The sequence below is a fragment of the Dreissena polymorpha genome, chromosome 16 (assembly GCF_020536995.1).
Source record: "Dreissena polymorpha isolate Duluth1 chromosome 16, UMN_Dpol_1.0, whole genome shotgun sequence".
In the NCBI taxonomy this organism is placed as follows: Eukaryota; Metazoa; Mollusca; class Bivalvia; order Myida; family Dreissenidae; genus Dreissena; species Dreissena polymorpha.
In genome coordinates this window covers 20,383,950-20,409,519 of record NC_068370.1, presented here as the reverse complement: position 1 = coordinate 20,409,519, position 25,570 = coordinate 20,383,950, and the positions used below count along the sequence as shown (strand labels likewise).

General features: G+C 34.6%; 1 protein-coding gene and 1 long non-coding RNA gene across 2 annotated transcripts in view; both read left to right on the top strand.

Annotated features, from left to right (window-relative positions):
• The window catches only part of LOC127861700 (QRFP-like peptide receptor), a 68,063-nt gene extending 51,704 nt beyond the window's left edge, over positions 1-16,359 (top strand). Inside the window, exon 3 of the mRNA XM_052400386.1 lies at positions 15,623-16,359. Within this exon, the coding sequence (XP_052256346.1) occupies positions 15,623-16,359 (737 nt within the window). The remainder of the gene's footprint in view (positions 1-15,622) is intronic.
• Positions 16,360-17,003: 644 nt separating this feature from the next.
• On the top strand, positions 17,004-18,361 carry LOC127862453 (uncharacterized). Its single transcript, XR_008040623.1, has 2 exons — positions 17,004-17,345; positions 18,169-18,361. It is a non-coding gene; the product is annotated as an uncharacterized LOC127862453 (long non-coding RNA).
• The last annotated feature ends 7,209 nt before the right edge of the window (positions 18,362-25,570 follow it).

The window sequence follows — 25,570 nt, the reverse complement described above, 5'->3', positions numbered from 1 at the left end:
AGTTAATTGAATTTTACTTTTATGAAGTACGAATGCACCATACACTGTCTGTAGTAAATATTATATACACTGAAGAAGAATGTATAAGCTCTCTGAAGAAAACGTAATATGATGTCATATAAGAATGTAATATATTTAGTAATAAATGTACAACGGGATTGGTACAAGTCTATTGTACTCTGCATGTAGTATATGTACATGCGGATTGATACGAATGTAATATAAAAGTCTGTAATTAACGTACACGCGAATTTGTACGAATTTAATACACACAGACTGTAGATAATGTACACGCGAATTTGTACGAATTTAACACACACAGACTGTAGTTTATGTACACGCGAATTTGTACGAATTGAATGCACACTTCCTGTTGTTCATGTACATGCGGATTGGTACAAATGTGATTTACAAAGTCTGTACTAAAGGTACATTTGTATCGGTAAGTATGTACCGGTAATATGCACCGTTTGTAGTAAATATACATGCGGATTGGTTCGAATGTAATGCACACCGTCTGTAGTAATACATGCGGATTGGTTCGAATGTTATGCACACCGTTTGTAGTAAATATACATGCGGATTGGTTCGAATGTAATGAATGTACCGTTTTAGTAAATGTACATGCGGATTGATACGAATATAATTTGAACTTTCTGTTATTAATGTACATGCAGATCGTTACGCATGAAATGTACAACGTCTGTAGTGAATAAACATGCGTTTTTTGGTTAGAATGGTTGAAACACCGTCTTTAGTTAATAAACATACGCATTGGTAGAAATGTAATTTACTGCGTCTGTCGTCAATTTACATGTGGATCTACCCTAAAGGCTTTCACATAAAGAACTTAAGCGATCATATGTACTGACACCTTATTTTGCCTGATTTGATATCTTTTGTTGTTGATTTGCAATGTCGTTGGTAAGATCTTCATTAGAAACGAGTTCTGCAAAGAAGTTTTGTAAATGTTTCGGGAATGTTACATGTAATTTTATAAACATCCAACGTCAATTCATTTTAACGCATTTGAAAACACATCCGTAACGGTAAAGATTATTTGTGTGAATGTGTTTGTGTTTTAATACATCTATATATTAGGTAGCGACATCAACTTCAAGCACCATTAAGTAATTATGTTGTCAATAATCTAAATGCGTTAAATATGTCAGCATGTGATAAGTCATCAATGCCTCGGGGAATAAATGAAACATTCAAACATATGGTGAAATACATTACCATATCTTAGCAAACAGCTTCAATGGTGAATACAAAGATAAATGCGCCAAACTTGAAAATAATTTCATTATTTAATGATAGAGTAACACTTTGTAAGTGTTTCACATTCATAAAACCAATGTCAATTACAGTGAACAATATACAATAAGCAGAATAAGATAATACATTTGAGGGAACAAAATAGTTTATTTCTCTAACTATGAAAACAGACAAGATTGAAATAAATTGTAAATTAATAAATTGTTAAGCGATAACGCAAAGTTTGGATATAATTGATATTTTTTTGGTGTACCCTATTAATAAATTGGAATGTCTCTTGCGATGATGAGTTCGTTGTGTGATGCGCATACGAACCTTTTGTGTATTTATATTATAACAGTCGCCAGGTCATGGTTACTAGAGTATATTAAATATAAACAGTCATCATGTCATGGTTACTAGAGTATAATAAATATGAACATTCATCAGGTCATGGTTATTAGAGTATAACAAATATAAACAGACATCACGTAATGGTTACTAGAATGTAACAAATATAAACAGTCATCAGGTCATGGTTACTAGAATATATCAAATACAAACAGTCATCAGGGCATGTTTACTAGAGTATCACACATATAAACAGACACCAGATAATGGTTACTAGAGTATCACAAATAGAAACAGTCATAATGTCATGGTAACTAGAGTATAACAAATATAAACAGACATCAGGTCATGGTTACTAGAGCATAATAAAAATAAACAGACATCAGGTAATGGTAACTTGAGTAAAACAAATATAAACAGTCATCAGGTCATGGTTACTAGAGTATCACAAATATAAACATACAACAGATAAGTGTTACTAGAGTGTCACAAATATAAACAGTCATCAGGTCATGGTTACTAGAGTATTATTAATAAAAACATACATCAGGTCATGGTTACTAGAGTATAACAAATATAAACAGTCATCAGGTCATGGTTACTAGAGTATTATTAATAAAAACATACATCATGTCATGGTTACTAGAGTATAACAAATATGAACAGTCATCAGGTCATGGTTACTAGAGTATAATAAATATCAATATACACCAGGCAATGGTTACTAGAATGTACTAAATATAAACATACATCACGTTATGGTTACTAGGGTATCACAAATATAAACAATCATCAGGTCATGGTTACTAGAATATAATACATATAAACAGACACCAGATAATCGTAACTATAGTATCACAAATATAAACAGACATCATGTAATGGTTATTAGAATATACCAAATATAAACAGACATCAGGTAATGGTTACTAGAGTTTATCAAATATAAACAGTCATCAGGTCATGATTACTAGACTATATCAAATATAAACAGACATCTGGTCATGGTTACTAGAGTAAAATAAATATAAACAGCCACCAGGTCATGATTACTAGAATATAACACGTATAAACAGTCATCAGGTCATGGTTACTAGAGTATAACAAATATAAACAGTCATCATTTCATGGTTACTAGAATATAACAAATATAAACATATATCAGGTCATGGTTAATAGAATATATCAGATATAAACAGACATTGGTTACTACAGTATCACAAATACAAACAGGCATCAGGTCATGGTTACTAGAGTATAACAAATATAAACAGACACTGACTTACAGCGGTGAAAGCAATAGAATGAGAATGTCAACCGGTTTTCCGGAGTTTTAAAATTGACACTTACCCAAGTTATTACCAAACATGTACTTGAAATCAAAAAATAAAATCATAACACCACAGTTAGTAAGTATATGTAACAACCCCTTCCTCTGTTTATATTTACATACGTCTTACGGACGTGCAAACGTTTGAAGTAATGTACATTCGGATTGATACAAATATTATTTACACTGTCTGTATTTAAAATACATGCGCATTGGTACAAATGTAATGTACTTCGTCTGTAGTTAATTAACATGCGGATCTAGCGTATAGGCATTAACGACATACAGAACTCAAGCTATCCAAAGTACTGAAACGTTATTTTGCCCAATTTGATTGTTTTTTGTTGTTGATTTGCAATGTCGTTGGTAAGACATTTCTAAAGGGTAAACTGTTTTGTTTTAATATATCTGTCAATCATTTCCTCTGTTTCTATGTCCGTCCGTCTGACGGACTAGCATAATTAAAGGATCATGCGGTCTATCTCCTAACGGTGAAGCTGAGGTTTCACTTTGCTTATATTTGTCCAATTCTAGTAACAATTATCTTAGGTCTGTTTCTGTTATTCCGAAACACAAAAATATTTCGAAAGGTAAACATAAGACATGATCCCTTAAGGTACATCTGATGTTATGCTAAAATGTACTTCAGATATGACTCTGAAAGGTACATAAAATATGATCACAAAAGGAAAAGCCAGATATGATCCCTAAAGGTACGTCATATATGATCTCGAAAGATACATCCGATATGATATCGAAAGATACATAAGGTATGATACCGAAGCAAGGTATTCATATTCAAAGTTACAACAGGATTATTCAATATATCTCCTCCTAGAAAAATGACCTAATCCGATTGGCTTAGAGCGGTCACGTGCCCGTGTTGTATTTTCCATACACTCCGAGTAATTTCCATACATCCCGATTAATCTAGTAGAAGGTTGAGACATAATCGTTACTAACTGTGTAACGAGCTTCGCTGTCGTATGGTATGTAATTACTGAGGGTGTATATCACATATACCATCAGCTACTAACAGTGTAACTAATACGATCCTTCATTTTTGCAAAGATTAATGGTCAAGTGACTTTAGAAAAACAACTGAACTACACTCGATGAAGCCTGTCTAAAATCCAACGTGACATGTATCTAAATCAAAATATTGAACATATTCGACTAAAAGCTGTATGGCGCAGCTGCTTGTATTGTAATTCAATACGGTATATGCAAAACTTTCCATTTGGTATGAAATAACTTTGTGTTTTTTTACCATACTGAAGGTAGCTGCTAAGCTGCATAGATTGATAAGTTTAAGTATTTTAAAATAAATATGTTCTTAGAACATCGTTTTAATTTTACATTAAACGTCGCGAGGTATAGTCAAGAATTGCCACCTTAAAAGCGCTCTTTCTGCACATCTCTTTGAACAGAAAATCAACCTTTTGCTTGATAATCTAGAAATAAGAATTAGAATAATCTTTCTTCTTTAACAGTCTCGGTAAGTCGGCTCTGTTTTTCTGTGATGTATTGCACACTTAAATTTGCTTACCAGTTATCTTATCACGGACTCTTGATTTATCGAGGGAAATGAACGTTGTTGAAAACATCATTTGAATGCCTTCAGCACTGCATTTACATTTCTTGTGAAGGCTTTGTGTTGCAGTTAAGTCGCTGGCTATCGTCCACGGCACTAAGTCCTGTTGTGGCACAACGGCTGAGAGATATTCCAGTGACAGGAAATATAATCTTAATCAATCGCTTCTCATTCGCTTCAAACATCATTTTATTGTATTGTTGAAATCATTTGAACTTTTACTCTTAAGTTTCAAAAATGTGGTTTGCTTACGAAAGAAATTACAGCTGGCCATTACATAAGGGTTCCATTGTGTAAGTTTTAACGATCTGTTATGGCAAGAAAAGAGAACGAACTAATACATTATATAATAGGAAATGATGTTGTATGTGTACCAGATGCAAAGTGGACAGTATTAATGATATTTACATTTATCATACCGCAACATTGATATCCGCCTGATAAAACTCTGCCTAATATATGTTTTGTATCAGTTCAACAGGAAGATGTTATATCTGTATATGTTGGAAGGCATGTCATATTACACTGAATAGATTATAAAGTCATCATTTTTATTAAAAATAGAATCAGAATCACCAAAACACACAATTTGATACTAAGGTTGATATATCTAAAAGCACATTAACCCTCAAAATCACCGAATATTTCGTATTTGAAAACGATAAAGTTAAATAAAATTTAGTGTTTTTTTGCTGCTGCATTTTTTTTCTTTTTTTACCAAGAAAAAGATCACATTCTCGAGTCGTTAAAATATCACAGTCTCGAATCGTTTTTTATTTCTTCTCATATTTTCAATAGGAACGTATTAAAAGGAACAGTTTAAAGAGATAAACTTTCTCCGTCTCGGCAACAATCATGTATTCTCTATATAGTTAATTCCGAGTAATATGACCATCCTCCACACATGACTGATAAGAACTTCCTGTTGACCATGATATATAGAGAATATTATATGAGTGTCGGATAGAGATCAAGTTTATCATGCGAGGCTGAGAAACATGAAGTGCGAGGCCGAGGCTTGCCGAGCTCTACAAAGTTTCGAGCCGAGCATGATAAACTTGATCTCTATTCGACACTCACATAATATGCTATTTTTATCCTACCATTAAATGATTTTATAGAACATAATAGGACCCATACCGAAAGGATAAAGTTTTCTCCACGGATATTTTTTTAATAAGGTTTATCCCACATATATTTTTAGAACATGTACATATGGACTACTTTTTTGGGCTTTCACCCCTGATTGCGTCATTCAGGTCATTGGGTACGCAGTCGTTTAACGAGTTTAACTTTAAGGGGCCGTCCAACGTTTTGGTAAGTTGACAAATTTAAAAAAAGTTGTTTCATATTCGCAAATTTTCGTTTTAGTTATGATATTTTTGAGGAAATAGTAATACTGACAATTTGCCATGCTCATAAATATCCATCATATGCATCTTTTGATGATTTGAAAACTCGAAAATTATAAAGCGTCGTGCGACGCGAAACGATTTAATAATTTTGAAAGTTCTGGTGTTGTCGTTTTATTTTGGTATACTACGGGGATTGCTTATATCAGTGGGAGACTTTTTACTCCAGGACTCCAGGGGTCAGTGGTTCGAGCCCTGTTGAGGGTAACTTTTTTCCTTTTTTTAAATTGTATTATTGTTTTTTTACTGGAGATTTTTAGTTCAAATGATTAAATTTATCAATATAAAGCAAGCTTCAATACATGCCAAAATCTGTTGGACTGCCCCTTTAACAAGTGTGATGGATTATTATAATATTATGAATTTGAATAACAGTGTGTGGATATAAAACTGGAATGAAAATGGTGAGACTGCATTTCCGATTTCGTTAAAATGTCGAATGTACTCGAATAACGTGATGTTTTGTTGAACAATTGATGGATTAAATTTAAGAAAAGTGTCAGTGAATTGTTCTTTAACTTTTCGAAGGAAATCGATGTTAAATTTAAAGGGTAATTTCTTTGATGAATAAGTCGTTCCTTTGTCAGTCGATCAAAGAATGTCTATCCACAAAGAATTGCCTGCTTACAGCCAGTGCTTTAAAATGGAAAAGATGGATGGCGATGAAGAAATGTGTCCAGAATTTAAACTAGTCATGGAAGCAAATTAAACTTTACGAAAATAAACATGGTTATTACACAACTTCGGTAAGTAGAACACTAACCAGTAGATGTTTTACCTTTTTATGTCAGTTATTAAAAAGTGTTTAAAAAGAAGAGTTGTTTATAGACTAAAATTAACAATATCGGCGGGGATAAATGCTAAATCTACACATTTTGTAAATTTCAAGATGGCAGCCATTTTTGCTTTTTGGTATTTTACAGTGGTCAAACAAGAATTGTTATAGCGAAATATAGCGATATTTTGTCGCGTTACTCTTCTTTTGCGTGGAATTCTTAAGGGCTATTTCGAGTTCCGTAAACAGGAAAGATCACAATTAATATTAAGTATGCAATGTTAGATTCAGTTAATTTAATGTATTTTTGCTTTTATTTTATCAATTAAAGACTACTATTTTGATTGCATCAGGTCTACATTAGAGTGAAGAAAGGTTTACACGGCGAGGCTTGCCGAGGCTTACATATTCTCTTTTTATTTCGGCAATGCTGAAATATAGCTGTCACGCGAGGCGGACTCTTATATCAATCATGTGTGGAGGATGGTCATATTTATACTCGGAATCAACTATAAAGTAATCATTTTTAGTAAAATCGAATCAGATTCAACAAAACAAACAATTTGATACCAAGATGCAATATATTTTAAAGACAAAATGCAACACAAAAAGCAGGTAAACATTTTTTACAAATATTAAGTGCGCGTACTCATGACGTCATTATTAACACGTCTAACGACAAAAGTCATATTCTTCACGCTAAAGCTGCAGTTTTTAGTATTTTTTTCATTATTAATTTTTTTTTTTTAATCGGGGACGTAGAGGTATGATAAACAGAAAAACAGGTTAGTGCCTGATCTTTTTGTAATATATGAGGCTCGGCACGAATAAAATAAAACAATGTTTACTTTAAATAACTTTGGGATTTTCCTTGTAGTTCTATTTTCCTATTCTATTTTTAAAGAAATAATTGACGGCTAAAAAAATTGATGGGATAAATCGAATACTAGGTCGGTGCCGAATAAAGCAGAGTTTATTTTGCTCGGCCCGAAAATCTGAACCACTGCCCAAGGCTCGTGGTTCTGATTTTCTAAGCCACGCAAAATAAACTTCCCTTTATTCGGCACCGACCTAGTATTCTCTATTTATACGATCGCTTGTTATACTATCGGGTTTCGTCTGGTTATAGGATAAAAAAGATATATCATGCAACGTTATATCAGGCATCAATGCGGTGGTATGATAAATTACAAAACAATCAGTCAGTAACCTGTTATTCTCCATATGACTTAATTTCTTATCTTCATGCAAACAGGAATGGCTGAACAGTTCATAGTTTGCACAGGCTAATTATTGTAATTTACTCACTTCTGCTATTGTTTAAAAGTGCACTATTTTAACAATGTACCATGCTGCGGCTTACAATTTTTAAGGATTTATCAAGACATATTTTAACATTAAGACCAAAATACATCTGTCTACAGGAAGAAAGTTATCAAAATGGCGTGTATACATTAATTCAATTTTACTTAATCGTTAGTTATTATATTTTATTGTTCATGTTTACAACGGACAAGCACATTATAGAATGCACTTTTAATTGCTTTGGTCATACTATCTCTGTGTGTATGGACTCTTACAAGATCATCACTTACGAATTGATTCATTTGATATATTTTCGAAGTTTGTTAACAACATAAACTATTTTTACCTCGACAGCCACCATGATAACGTTGACAGGTTTGTTTCCTGTATAGATATAAAAGCTTTCTCATATCCATGATTAGTTGCTATTATAGCCTTGGCTGGGGTCATTGCCAATTGATGATTGCTCAAGCGAAGCTTATAGCAACGCCATGCTGCTGAGAATTGAGAATTCTTGTACAGGCTTAGACCTTCGCAATCGACAAACATACTTGCAATTATTCAAATAACACTAATGCAAATGACTGAAACATTCACCAGTATATATGAATTAGCATAAGTGACTATTCCAATTAATACATCGCTTATGTTTTTGTCGACAAGGAAATTTATATTTATAACAAAAATAAAAATATAATTGAACATATATGGTGTGGCGAAAATGAATAAATTATAACGTAAAGTATGCGCTTAATATTAAAGCACAACGTATCACTAATTTACCAGAAACAACAGGTATAACACATGCAATTTTATAACGTATGACGTATAATGTAATAATGTGTTGGAGTTGACTCTTGTAAAGATCAACTACTGCGTTTGCAGTACTTGTCACGAGGGTATCTTTCTTTCCTCCAATACAGTTTATTGGTGGTTTGAAGCCCGATGCCAGACGTAACATTGACAACTTCATGCTTCCATATGTAATGAAATATGTATGGAAAATAAAAGCTGTGATGGATTAGTCTACACTATTGACGATTTCAACGCCTGTTACAATACAGTGTGCTTGTCACTGCAACGCTTGACATTAGTGGCAAATACTAATAACATGAATAATTCATCACATTCTTTTCTGATTGACTTTGATAGAGCAAAATAAGTATCATGTCGCATTCACGTTTAAAATTTATATGATAAAAAACTCTCATATATACTGGAATATAAGCACACTACATATCATAAGTCATATAAGAATTGTAAAATAATATACATTTGGCATATAATAGATTAGTATTTGGTGCATAATCTGTCCACGTATTTATTTTTTGGTGAAGTATTTCCACCATGCAGTAAAACTGTGAATATCATTTTCCACGGATACATTCACGGTCTAGTGCATCACTACTGTTCCACTTTTCACGAGTGTACAACCTGGGATCAGTGAACGTATACATGCGCGGCGTGAGTAGAGCACAAACATATATACTTACATACATATATATAACGATGTACACAATCTTCTTAATACTATGGTTGGCCGGTTAGTGCAGTGGTTGGTAATATGGCTGTCCGGTAAGTGCAGTGGTTGGTAATATGGCTGTCCGGTTAGTGCAGTGGTTGGTAATATGGCTGCCCGGTAAGTGCAATGATTGGTAATATGGCTGCCCGGTTAGTGCAGGGATTGGTAAAATGACTGTCCGGTTATTGCTGTAGTTGGTAATATGGCTTCCCGGTTAGTGCAGTGGTTTGTAATATGGCTGTCCGGTTAGTGCAGTGGTTGGTAATATGGCTGTCCGGTTAGTGCTGTGGTTGGTAATATGGCTGCCCGGTTAGTGCTGTGGTTGGTAATTTGGCTGCCCGGTTAGTGCAGTGGTTGGTAATATGGCTGTCCGGTTAGTGCAGTGGTTGGTATTAAGGCTGTCCGGTTAGTGCTGTGGTTGGTAATATGGCTGTCCGGTTAGTGTAGTGGTTGGTAATATGGCTGCCCGGTTATTGCTGGGATTGGTAATATGGCTGCCCGGTTAGTGCAGTGGTTGGTAATATGGCTGCCCGGTTAGTGCAGTGGTTGGTAATATGGCTGCCCAGTTAGTCCAGTGGTTGGTAATATGGCTGTCCGGTAAGTGCTGTGGTTGGTAATATGGCTGTACGATTAGTGCAGTGGTTGGTAATATGGCTGTTTGGTTAGTGCTGTTGTTGGTAATATGACTGTCCGGTTAATGCTGTGGTTGGTAGTATGGCTGCCCGGTTAGTGCAGTGGTTGGTAATATGGCTGCCCGGTTAGTGCAGTGGTGGTAATATGGCTGCCCGATTATTGCTGTGGTTGGTAATATGGCTGCCCGGTTATTGCTGTGGTTGGTAAAATGGCTGCACGGTTAGTGCAGATGTTGGTAATATGGCTGCCCGGTTATTGCTATGATTGGTAAAATGGCTGCCCGGTTAGTGCAGTGGTTGGTAATATGGCTTCCTGGTTAGTGCTGTTGTTGGTAATATGGCTGCCCGGTAAGTGCAGTGGTTGGTACACGCGTGATCTTTGTACTGGTAGCGTTTCGCCCGGGAGCTCCGGTTCCCAACCCCAGTTAAAACAACACCAAAAGTTGAATATCTTTCGGGGAAAAACAAATAGGTCGAAATTGCAGCCATAATTCAAAGTCGTCCATTTGTTTATGATTGTAGTAAAGTTAATTAGGTAGGCGTGCTGGGATACACGCTGGGTTCTGGCTCAATGCAAGCGCGGAAAAACCTCATAAACTTCGTAATGTGAATTAGATTAGAATATTTTATTTGATGGTAGCATATTCTGAAAATAAAAAACAATACAAAGAATTAATAACTACAAATACGGATTAAGTTGTACACATTGCCGCGAGCTAAGTTGGTAGATCCCTGGACAATAAATCTGATGATTCCGTCACTTCACAGAAAGTCTTGTATGTTTCAGAATTTTAACAGCGTGTATAGTCAACCAATCCTAACATGGTTTTCATGATTGTGCATGACCTATGAAGTGAAGTTATTACATTAATAAGACAAGTGTTTATATAAAATGTGAATATACGACCTTTTATATCAATAACGTTCGATTGGTCATTGTCGGCTCGGGTACTACTTACATGTACCCCGGGGATACAACTCGGGTACAGTCTAATATCGACCGGGTACGTTTAAGTATATTTACCGTACCCAGGGTACATGTAAGTAGTACCCGGGCCGACAATGACCAATCGAGCATCAATAACTAGCCAATAAACGAAATGAAAGTGATTATAAAATATGGAAAACAATACTAAAAAAGATAAGAATATCGAAGAAATTACATTAAAAATCATGATCTGTTCCCGAGGCTAGCATCCGTAACATAAGTCAATGTTAAATATCCGATTCGAGGGAGTTTGAATTTAAGTACACATTGATCCACGCATGTGAGATTATTTTATAAACCAAATCATATGTTTAAATTAAAATCTATTCATATATATATATATATATATATATATATATATATATATATATATATATATATATATATATATATATATATATATATATATATATATATATATATATATATATCTATTTAAAGCAATATTCGTACACGCATGAAGGGACATCCATGTACAGGTAATATTCGTGCACGCATGAATGGACATCCATGTACAAGCAATATTCGTACACGCATGAAGGGACATGCATGTACAGGCAATATTCGTACACCCGTGAAGCAACATCCATGTACAGGCAATATTCGTACACACATGAAGGACATCCATGAACAGGCAATATTCGTACACACATGAAGGGACATCCATGTACAGGTTATATTCGTATACACATGAAGGGACAGCCATGTACAGGCAATATTCGTACACACATGAAGGGACATCCATGTAAAGGCAATATTCGTACACACATGAAGGGACATCCATGTACAGGCAATATTCGTACACACATGAAGGGACATCCATGTACAGGTAATATTCGTACACACATGAAGGGACATCCATGTACAGACAATATCTGTACACACATGAAGGGACATCCATGTACAGGCTATTTTCGTACACGCATGAAAGGACATCCTTGTACAGGAAATATCCGTACACACATGAAGGGACATCCATCTACAGGTAATATTCGTGCACACACGAAGAACATCCATGTACAGTCAATATTCGTACACACATGAAAGGACATCCACCTACAGGTAATATTCGTGCACACATGAAGGGAGATCCATGTACATGCAATATTCGTGCACACATGAAGGAACATCCATGTACATGCAATATTCGCACACAAATGCAGGACATCCATGTACATGCAATATTCGTTCACGCATGAAAGGACATCAATGTACAGGCAATATTCGTACACACATGAAGGGCATCCATCTACAGGCAATATTCGTACACACATGAAGGGACATCCATGTACAGGCAATATTCGTACACACATGAAGGACATCCATGTAAAGGCAATATTCGTACACACATGAAGGGACATCCATGTACAGGCAATATTCGTACACACATGAAAGACATCCATGTAAAGGCAATATTCGTATTCACACGAAGGACATCCATGTAAAGGCAATATTCGTACACACATAAAGGACATCCATGTAAAGGCAATATTCGTACACACACGAAGGACATCCATGTAAAGGCAATATTTGTACACACATGAAGGGACATCCATGTACAGGCACTATTTGTAAACACCTCTACTGAAGGGACATCCATGTACATGCAATATTTGTTCACACATGAAGGAATATTCATGTACAGGCAACAGGTAACGGACATGGGGGGGGGGGGGGACATACGTTTTCGTGCAATAGTCATACAAACGTGGATGGTTACACTTATCGTAAATACATGAAGGGACATACATGTAAATGCATTATTCGTACACATTCGATGCTCTTTCACACTAAGACGTTATTTATAACAGAGAGGGTGATAAAGAGTTAAGAAGTGATATGATCGGCATATGATTAATTGCTAAACATACAACATAATATTGTACTATTTATTATTTGCTGACCACCTCTGACGTTTAGAAGATACATGAGGTGATTTTTCTTCCTGAAAAGCTATACTGGCTTTACTACTATAACGCTGTGCTCTTCACAAACAGAACATCACTCAGCATGTACACTCGTATATACGTGCTCCGGGACGGCTTCTGATCGAGAGCAAGATTATATTTATTGATGAATCGAGTTCAGAATGTGACCGACAACGATGTTATAACGAAATTAGATTTTGGTTTGGAAATCGGCTACACTATATTTCGGATTATGAGAATGTTGACATTGAATGTAGCTTTTGATGTAGCCCTTAGTCAATTATCTGGTGTATGCAACAGTAAATATGAACATACATCGAAAAATTAACGTGATTTAGACATATCGAAGCATATAATGGAAACCTGTGCTGAATATCAATCGAAAAAGGTATCTCATATACACATTTCAGATTTCAAAGTAAGTTGAAGGTTAAGTGTTGACATACACATTTTGGATTTGAAGCTACAATTGCGCTTTCACTTCAGATATTCACAAAAAGGCATCGGGAAAGAATGCGTTTAATATATACATAACAACAATATAACTCAAATTACATAGCTGGACAATATATTATGCTAATTTTCACGAATTAATGCACTTGATAGAAGATGACGTCAAAGCTGTTCAGCTAACCCTCAATGACCCGACTGCTACTGCACGGATGACCTCTCGTGCTTCTAGTCATTGAATCGAAAAAGAAAATGCGGACCAGAAAAACTTTCAAAAATCGTTTTTGTCTGAAACCACAGTGTATAATGTGGTACAACACATTGTTTAATGGTCCCAATACAGTTGTTTTTAAATTTAAGGCGATGCTAAAAACTGAGAATACCCAAGTGCCTAACATTTGTATATCAACTTCCTACTTATTGCGGTACGTTTTTGTCGGGGAATTGGATATTCTTAGTAATGATTGTGGAAAAAAAACTATAATTTAAACAGACCCTTACCATCTAAGCAGCTGCATGCTGCCTGTTTCAGTGACGGTGCTGTGTATGCCGATGACCTTGGCAGGCAAGGTATACAAGCTGTGGGTCTACGGAGATGTGTTGTGCAAAATGACGCCTTATTTACAAGGTAACGCTGGAAGTAACCTTATAATGACAGAAGGGCATTTATTAGCAAGAGAACCTGTGTTGTATTACATCAGCATTGTCAGCAGTTGATCTGCTTAAAAACAGGTGATATGATGAGTCGAATATATAAATCGCGCAATCAAGTTCAACAATGGTATTCCCTGTGCAAAAATGAATATTATTCAAATTATATTAATTTACTAAAGCAAAAGTAACAATTATTATCTCACAATCACATGTACATGTATGTGGTGTATGCATATTTGTGGCCGAGATGCACGATAATGAACGATACGTTTGTTTTAGGGGAGTCGGTCCTCGAAAAAAGAACGCCATGTTTGTTGTAGGTATGTCGATCTGCCATTGTTGTATGGATCTCAGGCCATGATAATGTACGCCATGTTTGTTTTAGGGATCTCAGGCCACGATAATGTACGCTTTGTTTGTTGTATGGATCTCAGGTCATGATAATGTAGGCTTTGCTTGGTGTATGGATCTCAGGTCATGATAATGTAGTCTTTGCTTGGTGTATGGATCTCAAGCCACGATAATGTACGCTTTGTTTGTTGTATGGATCTCAGGCCATGATAATGAAGGCTTTGCTTGGTGTATGGATCTCAGGCCATGATAATGTACGCTTTGTTTGTTGTATGGATCTCAGGCCATGATAATGTAGGCTTTGTTTGTTGTAGGGATCTCAGGCACTGATAATGAAGGCTTTGTTTGTTGTATGGATCTCAGGCCATGATAATGAAGGTTTTGTTTGTTGTATGGATCTCAGGCCATGATAATGTACGCTTTGTTTGTTGTAGGGATCTCAGGCCATGATAATGTACGCCATGTTTGTTGTAAGGATCTCAGGCCCTGATAATGTTCTCTTTGCTTGGTGAATGGATCTCAGGCCATGATAATGTACGCTTTGTTTGTTGTATGGATCTCAGGCCATGATAATGTACGCCATGTTTGTTGTAGTGATCTCAGGCCATGTTAATGTACGCTTTGTTTGTTGTATGGATCTCAGGCCATTATAATGTACGCTTTGTTTGTTGTATGGATCTCAGGCCATGATAATGAAGGCTTTGCTTGGTGTATGGATCTCAGCCCATGATAATGTACGCTTTGTTTGTTGTATGGATCTCAGGCCATGATAATGTACGCCATGTTTGTTGTAGGGATCTCAGGCCATGATAATGTACGCTTTGCTTGGTGTATGGATATCGGGCCATGATAATGTACGCTTTGTTTGTTGTATGGATCTCAGGCCATGATAATGTACGTTTTGTTTGTTTTATGGATCTCAGGCCATGAAAATGAAGGCTTTGCTTGGTGTAGGTGTCTCGGTCCACGATACCGATCATTATTTTTGTTGTAGGTATGCCGGTCTAAGATAATGAACGCTTTGTTTTGTGAATGGGTTTGGTCTTCGATAATGAACGCAATGTTTGTTGCAGGGGTCTCGGTCACCGCCAGCACGTTCACAATCACCATCATGAGTCTGGATCGATGTTTCGCCATTCTCCATCCTGTCAAGTTTAGAAACCTGCGTACGAAGAGCAACGTTCGATCTCTTATTGTCATTATTTGGGTGACCGCCATTCTTCTGATGATCCCGCTACTTTTTGTCAACAAAACAAAGTCTCAAGAGATTTTTGCTAACTTTGAAATTGTTACTTGCGCAGAAGAGTGGTCTTCAGTGAATCAAAGACGTACTTACGATCTAAGTTTACTGTTTATCATTTGTATCATTCCTGCTCAGATTGTTTTTATTTCTTACATACGCATGGGTAAAAGACTTTGGGTAACGGACAGAACACTAAAAGGAAACGGCGGCCCTGCGAATTCCGGCGGTTCACAACGCGGAACAATTGACGCTGTCCGAGCTAGTCGGCGACGTACTGCCAAAATGTGCATTATAGTTTCCATCGTATTCGTTGTGTGCTGGTTACCGTATTACACAGTGAACATCTACCTGGACTTCTATCGCAACCAGGATGTGCTAGATATAGTGTACTGGGGTCTGTTGATTGGCCATCTTCACTGCATCACTAATCCCATCCTGTACTGCTTCATGCACAAGACATTTCGGTATTGCGTCAAGAGGATGCTGCCTTGCTGGAGAGGCGCAATCCACAGAACTCCTTCCGGATATGGCACGGTAGGGCAAAACTGGGAACCCTGTAGCACTTAAGCAAGATTTACAAACATGCAATATCTCACTTCCATAAGTCTGTATGCGATTTATTTTTACATGCCATCCGTTTTTTCATCATTTACTGGTTTCTTTGTTTATTTTTGTAATCGATACCTCCAATATCAGCGTTTATTATAATTCATGTTCATTCATTGATTAGTTATTTATTTATGCATTTGTTGTTTTTTGTTATCTTCTAGATTTGACATAAAATGATTCGCAGATTATTTACAGTTATTGATTAAAGCGGGTATATACGATCTTGTCAATTATTTATTAATTAATATAAAATGTGTAAAAAAACTTATTATACATATATTTCAATATAAACTAAAATAAAAGTTAAGAAGAACATGTGTCGAAAAATGCTAAATAAGCCAGATATTTTATTCTGAAATCGAAAAAGGCTGTACAGCCGAATTCGCCAGCATGTATATCATGCATGTACGATGTGAATCTAAATTTAGTTTAACGGTTCATTTGAAATTCCTGCAGCGATGTCGATTCATACGACACACCAATCGTGATACATCGGCTATCTCGGATTCCTCCGTAAGATAGGCCTCGTGGCTAACGGTCGCCATATTGCCTTGTATTACTACTTTACTACCCAAAAGGTTGTCAGTCTATTGTTATGAGGCTGTATACGATGCGCGTTGAACTAGCGCCAAACTTTTTACCGAAACTTTGATATTAATAGCACTATTACCGTTCATTTGTGTTGCATTTTGACCTATTATCCAAGTGATTTACTTTTCCATTATTATTTAATCACCCTATCATCCAATTTTTAAGATGAAATTACGGTGTTTACAAAACCAACCAAACCGAAAGTGAAACTAGATGCATTACGTTTCGCGATGTAAACATTAAATATTTGTTCAGTTTGAAGAAGCGAATCGATAATAGACGTTGGAATATGTATGCAATACAGACTATCATTGCCGATTGTAGTACTGGCTAAAAAATACCTTTTATGACAGGTCATGTATAGAACGTTAATCAAATAGTGACCATAGGGACCGTTAAGTAAAAATATTCTATTATACTACATACATATACGTATAATTATATGTATATAGTATAATAGAGTATTTTTTACCTAACGATCCCTGTGATAGTGACCATAAATCGCTATAAATGTCTGGGTTGTTCATTAATATAATTAATGCACGTTTCTGATCTAATTGCCTGTATCTAGTTGTAATTACCATGATATTGATAAAATTAAAACGTTTTTTTCATAAATTAACATGACATGTTTTATTTTTATCATTTAGGGAATATATAATTGTATCATTATCATCATTAAATATTCTGAAAATGATCTAAATTATCATGATTACTTTAAAGTAGAATTTTTAAATTTTACTCATTATTTTTAATGAATTTGCACATTTGCTTGATTCAAAATAAAATGTATTAATAAGGGTTTCAGTTGTTAGTTTTAACCCATTTTTAGTTCGATTAAATTTAAAGTACTAACTACGTACATGTATGTGAAATGCTCTTGAGTTCGTTTCCTGGGCCTAGAACCAGTACTTGGGTGTCTCTTGGAGATTTCTTAAGAATGCTCCCACACTGGGGATCAAACCAGTGACCTCCAGATCATTAGGTGGACACCACATCCATTACACATCAGCGACCTTTAATTAGTAAATTACTTTAGTATTGCAGCATTATATAATGTAATGTTGCTACATATTTTTGGAAAATGATTAATGTGCAGTACTAAATAAATCTAAATGCATACCATTTTAATTGTGTATATTGTGTGATTATTAGTTACAAATTCCCTTTTTACAGGTATACTGGATTATGAAAGACTGATAAACATGAAATTGACAACTCATCTCCCCAACGATATTTGTGTGGCTCATTCTCAGAACAAACCCATAGTCAGTGAGAAAACTACAGTGTAAAAAGACCACTTGATTGTGACAATTATGGCTGACCAAGCAAATGTTATCATTTAAAATAAAGAAAACTTCCAGTTCAATATACATTTTATACCAATTATGACATTGGCCAACACAGAAAATAATTATAAGGTTGATTTTCCCAAAATTGACTGTTACAATTGGATACTGTTTTAAGCTTCACTCTACTTTGTCTGAAAATAAACGTCCTAAATGATGTAATAGAAACATACATATTTAATTTTTAGTTTTACAAGGATAAATATATATATATATATATATGTATATATATATATATACATATATTTTAATATCTTTTTATCGATGGTCAATCAATTTAAGTTTAACTAATATATACATACACATTTTATACATGTGTATGCTTTGATTTTTTTCTATTGAAGCCAAATTAATATCCCATTAGATAGATAGATAATATCACAGCAGTATTCCTAGTTTGTCTGCAAGTACTGCAGAAATCATGGATTATTATTTTACTGAGTCAGCCTTAATCTTTATATTATAATTGTTAAGATTAAGATTTGCATTATACAATTGAGGATGCATCAAGATTAAAAAATGGTACATGTATAAATTAATAAAGAATCAATAACAATCAGAAACTGTGCATTTTTTTCAGTATTGTGTGAAAGGATTTGAAGTAATTATGTGTTTTTGAAATATGATTTATGTGAATTTGAATAAATATATAAAATTTCGTGATTTTCTCAGACAAAACTGTTAATTACATACTTAAGTATTCAGAATGTATTATTGTAATATTCGAATTTTTTAGTACAAAAAGCACTTTTCCTTGGCATTTGTATTTATAGTAATTGCATATTTAATAATTCTGACAGCATTTATAAACTGTGTTCATGCAAGCATGAACACGGTTTCATTTTTTGAGTATTTAAACAAGAGGGCCATGATAACCCTGTATCGCTCCACTGCTGAAAAAAGGCTGAAACAAATTTCTCTGCATGTGCAAATACTTAGATATAGGCCCTATTTAAGCACATGTACACTTTTGTGACCTTCTGGGCTGGGTCAAATTTAACCCCAGGGGCATAATTTGAGCAAACTTTGTAGAGGACTACTATATCTCACTACATACAAAATGTGGTAGCCCTAGGTCCTAGAGTTTAGAACAAGAATATTTTTAAAGTTTTCACAAAATAAGCAAGATATAAGCGTATATAATGTTCAATTTTGTGACATGCGGGTCAGGATCAAATTTGACCCAAAGGGCATAATTTGAACAAACTTGGTAAAGGACTATAAGATGTTACTGCATACCAAATTTGGTAGCCATAGTCCAAAAGGTTTTCGACAAGAAGATTTTTAAAGATTTCACAAAATAGGCGCTTTAAAAGCGTTTATTCAATTTTGTGACCCCCCGGGGCAGGGTCAAAGTTGACCCCTGAGGCATTATTTGAACAAATTTGGTAGAGGTTTATTAGATGTCACTACATACCGAATTTGGTAGCCCTAGGCCCAATGGTTATGGACAACAAGATTTTTAAAGTTTTCACAAAATAGGCCCCATATAAGCGTATGTTCAGTTTTGTGACCCCGGGCAGGGTCAAATTTGACCCAAGGGGCATAATTTGAACAAACTTGGTAGAGAACTATAACATGTCACTACATACCAAATTTGGTAGCCCTATGCCTTATGGTTAAGGACAAGAAGAGTTTTAAAATTTTCACAAAATAGGCACTATATAAGCATATAATTGATTTTGTGGCCCCCGGGGCAGGGTCAAATTTGACCCTTGGGGCATAATTTGAACAAACTAAGTAGAGGACTATACAATGTCACTACATACCAAATTGTGTAGCCCTAGGCCTAATTGTTATGGACAAGATTTTTTTTTAAGTTATCACAAAATAGGCATTATATAAGCATATGTTCAATTTTGTGACCCCCGGGGCAGGGTCAAATTTGACCCTAGGGATTAAATTTGAACAAATTTGGTACAGGACTATTAGATGTCACTACATACCAAATTTGATAGCCCTAGGCCGGATTGTTATGGACAAGAAATTTTTTGAAGTTTTCACAAAATAGGCCTTATATAAGCATATGTTCAATTGTGTGACCCTCGGGGCAGGGTCAAACTTGACCCCAGGTGAATAATTTGAACAAACTTGGTAGAGGACTATAAGATGCCACTACATACCAAATTTGGTAGCCCTAGGCCCAATGGTTATTGACGAGAAGATTAGTAAAGTTTTCACAAAATATACCCTATATAAGCATATGTTCAATTTTGTGACCCCCGGGGCAGGTTCAAATTTGACCCCAGGGGTATAATTTGAACAAATTTGGTAGAGGACTATTAGATGTCTCTACATACCAAATTTGATAGCCCTAGGCCCAATGGTTATGGTCGGGAGATTTTGAAAGTTTTCACAAAATAGGCCTTATTTAAGCAAATTTTCAATTTTGTGACCCCCAGGGCAGAGTCAAATTTGACCCCAGGGGCATAATTTGATCAAATTTGAAAGAGGTTCACCCCAGGAACATTCCTAAGAAATTTCATCAGAATTGGACCAGTAGTTTAGGAGAAGATGTTTAAAGGAAAAGTTTATGCATGGATGCACGATGGACACAGGACATTTGGCCAGTGGAGCTAAAAATCAAATTAAACATTTAGTTTTGATGTAAAATCAGTTTTTATATGCAAGTGTCTATTTCACTTATAAATTTAAAGAGCATAATATTCATTATTTAAAAGAGTATTCCAAGCTTGATGTCATATTTCAACTTTGCATAGTGTAGTTAATTGAACATTGTATTGAACTGTATGGGCAGCTATATTTTTTAATTTATGTATGTTGCATTATACAAAATGCATTATTTCTACCACAAGTAGACCATATAAGGCCTACTGCTACTAAATAGGCACTGGTATGAATTTGACACTGTTTTTGATGCTCATACAAAACTTTAATTATTACTACACTTTAGTATATTAAATATTTTCAAGTTTTTGTTCAACCTTTTTTTGCAAAAGAAAAGAGTGTCTTAATGCATTTGAAAATATACTTAAAACAAACTAAAAATGCATTTTAACATACCTTTTTCCTGGTAAAGTGTATTTGGGATGATAAAAAATACACTTGAAGAGTATTAATGCTGGAAAAATGCTGGAAAAATGCAGAAAAAAATACATTTGTTTCTGTTAGAAGTGTCTTGTCTGCATTTTTAAATGTATTAAATGCACATCAAATGCAGATAAATACAATGCCAATACTGTTACATGTATTGTAATGGACATAAAATGCACTTGTTCTTGTAATTAAATGCTTTAGTGAATTGAAATAACCTTTTATAACGTTTTAACAATTAATAATACCTTTTTATATAAATTTTCTTTTGAAATGTGACACTTAAATGATTTTTGCACCACTAGTAAGAGATATAATTTGTGCTCATAATGCTTTATCATTACACTATATAATATCATTTGTTGTATGAAAATTACCCGTAAAATTCATGTGAAAGCTCAAGAGATCAATAGCAGCGTGCTATACCCTGCTCCTTTTTACATGACTTGATGGTATTTAGTCCCCAATTCTACATGGCTAAGGGAAAATTAATGTGCAGATTTGACAAATAAGTCTTAACTGGGATCCAATAGGCAGACTTTCATATTACTTGTGTTTAATTTAAATCATGATCTGAATTGCTCTTTGGCAAATCTTTGTTGGTCACAGTATTCAACTGAATTTTGTTCACTTTGTAGTGATTATATTTTCTATATTTATCAGACAACATCTTTCTTCAAAAGTTTAACATGATTGCTTGGTAAATTTAGAAACAAGATCAATGCATCATAACATAAAATGAAAAAATGAGTTGTAGTAAAAATGGCAGCAAAAAAGCACTAGATTATCTGCCTTAAATCTGAGACGCTATGTTGATGTATTGGAATTTTTCATAAATAATGTGTCCCATAGTTGTATAATTGTATAGTCGCATGCATGAGTGGTGTCAATGTCACAATACCAATTAAAGCCTTTAATTTACTAAAACAATTTGAAGTTTGATGTGTGTTTTATTCAAGATCTGTTATATATAATTATATATAAATATATATTGTTGAAAAGTTAACATGCAATAAGTTTACTGTAATTAAGTGACAAATAGTTTTACTGATTTGGTTGGATGCATATATGCAGATATACATGTATCATGGTTTGTGCAGAGGACAGTAGCAAAAACAAGAGCTGTCTCCGTAGGATGACATACGCCACCGATAAACGCTTTAAAAGAAGTTATGAGCATTTTTCAAAACCTAAACGCCAACCCTAAGTTCAAGGTCAAAGGGGTCAAAATTTGTGTGTGTGGAAGGCCTTGTCCATATACACATGCATACCAAATATGAATGTTACATCTGAAGCGACATAGAAGTTATGAGCATTTTTTCGAAACCTAAATGCAAAGTGTGACGGATAGACAGACGGACAGTGCGATCACTATATGCCCTCCTTTGGGGGCATAAAAATGTGTTTCACATTGTTTTGGTAAATGAGTAATGTAGTTAAAAGAACAGAATCATGAATTATCAAGTTATTGATTATAAAGTGTTGCTGGCATATTTGATGCATTCATCTAGCTATAAAAAGGTCCCTGTTTTATCCCCACTGGCACCGAGTGAGGGTTCTCAAAATCTTTAAACAATATGAATAACTACATATAGGGTCGAGAGCCTTGTTGATATGGGGGCTAAACACCTGAAATCAAAGCGACCCAGGTTAAAGGTCCTGGCCAAATAAATAAACCAGAGGCCGCATGAGCCTCCTATACTCAGAACAAGTATTGTTTCTTCTCAGAAAACTGGCTTAAGTGTCTTACTAAGCTTTAGACTTTGAGTTTCAGTGCAATCTATCTAAAATAAATTGGTCAAATTAAATAATAATTTGTAAAAAATAAACATTCTGCACAAATTCAATTATTTACTTTACCTGTGTGCATGAATCATTTCAGTCTTGATGAGTTAGTGAACTATGTCAAAAGCACCATAGCTATGAAACACTTGTATTTTGAATATTGCAATGTTCCACAGAAATGATGCTGATGATAATTCTACACGATGATGAATTATTAGATATATTTCTTAATTCCATTTCCACTAACAATTCGCTTATTCCACTACCAGTTCAAATGCTTCGTACACAGTTGAAAATAACACTATTCCACTCAACAACCGTGACACATGTACTCAATTTTTCAACTTTTCGCAATTAAAATTGTCTGTTATTGTTGTTGTTGTACTTTTGAAAGTAGTTCTAAAGATGGCGACTATTAACCCAGAGATTGATTTATGAAATAAATCGTCTGCTGATCCAGAGTGACGACACACGAACCCTTACTAAAAAGACGAATGCATCGGTTATTGTAGGAAAATATGTACGAATTATCTTCGTCACAATCGGCTCGGGGCGCTAATTTGTATTTGCTGCATTCTATGAAATTCGTCTTAAATGTATCATTTTTCTTGCATATTGTGTGTTATTATAACATATTTGTATCAATATATTACAATTCAACACATATAAAAATCGTATAATCTCGCTTTAACGCTTCTAATTAATCATGCATCGGTACTATAAGGTACATAACAAGTGAGTGAATACTGTTAATGAGTATTACTCGGTGTTTGCAAGTAAAACGGCTTTTTATTACCGCCTATTTGGTATATATGAGCGTCTATACCTAAAAGGCTTTGTTCTCGTATTTAACAATTACTACAGTGACGCATTCTGTGCACTAAGGTATTTTAATTATTTAGGAATTGTTGTTCTCTGTCCTGATATTTATTTAATTCATTTATATTGTTTTCATAATTTACCTTCAATCATGTTAAAGTATTAAAGTGTACGAATAATTTAAGCCGTCGTCCTAACAGTGAAATCGTGACCTCTATTTAAATGCCGTACATTTCATCTCGCATGGTATCAAAATCAAGCCGCCTGAAAATCGTAATTTCATCGCCTTCGCGTTTGCTTAGGCGAAACGTGAATTATCTTCCAACCAGAAATATATGTAAAGTAGATAACCCTCGCATGCAATAGTAATCAAGCACATATGCAATGATAATCAAGCACACTCGGAAGGTAATTAACATATTCTTAATGTTTTTAATAAAACAACATAATAGAAAATAGCTTTTTTGATTTAACTCCTCAAACATCACCAATATATTTCGCATGATCGCGATGATTAACGATTCTATAAATAATCAAGAAAAATAGCTGTGTACAGAAAAACACTAATACAGGTCTTTCGGAGAACGCGCGTAGACATGTTTGAAATATGTATGATGATTTGCGTTGTGTCGCTCATCCTGTATGTATTGATTTTATTTCACGTAGTATTTCTGTATTTGATCTGTATTTTCATTATCAAAAGTATTTAATAATTATAAATATGTCACAAAAACTGGCGCAAACCCCCGTTATGGATGTGGGTGTGATGCAGCTACTATCTGTGCAAAAAACTAATAACCACTATCTTTGATCTCGGTGATATAACTGATTATATTTAATCAACACAAACCACATCAACGCCGTATATCATTTATACAGATATTTCTTGTTATGTTTACTGCTGTTTTGTGTCCTTATTATATATGCAGAATAACGGATTAGAATTAGATTTTTTTTTTAATATTTCTGAATTTTTATAATTTAATATTTAATGACTAGCGTGCAGTTCAATGATGATTTATACCTAACATAAATGAAAAGATGTACGCCATCACAATATTATTGTGTTGTATCGTGTGTAGAGGATTAATACATTTACCTTTAACAAATGCAAAAACTTCGAGAAAATATTCGAAATCCGCCATCTTTATGAAAATACTAATATGATATTTTTTTCTCTCGCTTACACTACACCATTATCATGGTCCGGTACGATCTCCCTCTGATGGTGTTTACAAAACATAAAGAACATTGTTGTATGTTGTATTTTTGCAATTTAAGTCGTTCATGGTGTGCTTATTAGCTAAATTAATGTACAATGCATTTATATGAACATCGATTGCATATATTAATTTGTGTGTGCAAACTTATTCATATTAGTATATTTTCATAATCGTTTTATTACACTTTACAACCCGTTAAACGAACGTGATCCCGCTAACGTAACGACACTACTTCAGTCAAACAAACGACGGTTTTTGCTGTCATAATTGAACGTGAACTCGGATTTAAATATTGTATTTTACCTGCCCGTTTGCACATAATTCTAAAGCTCCACATAGCCAACGTTG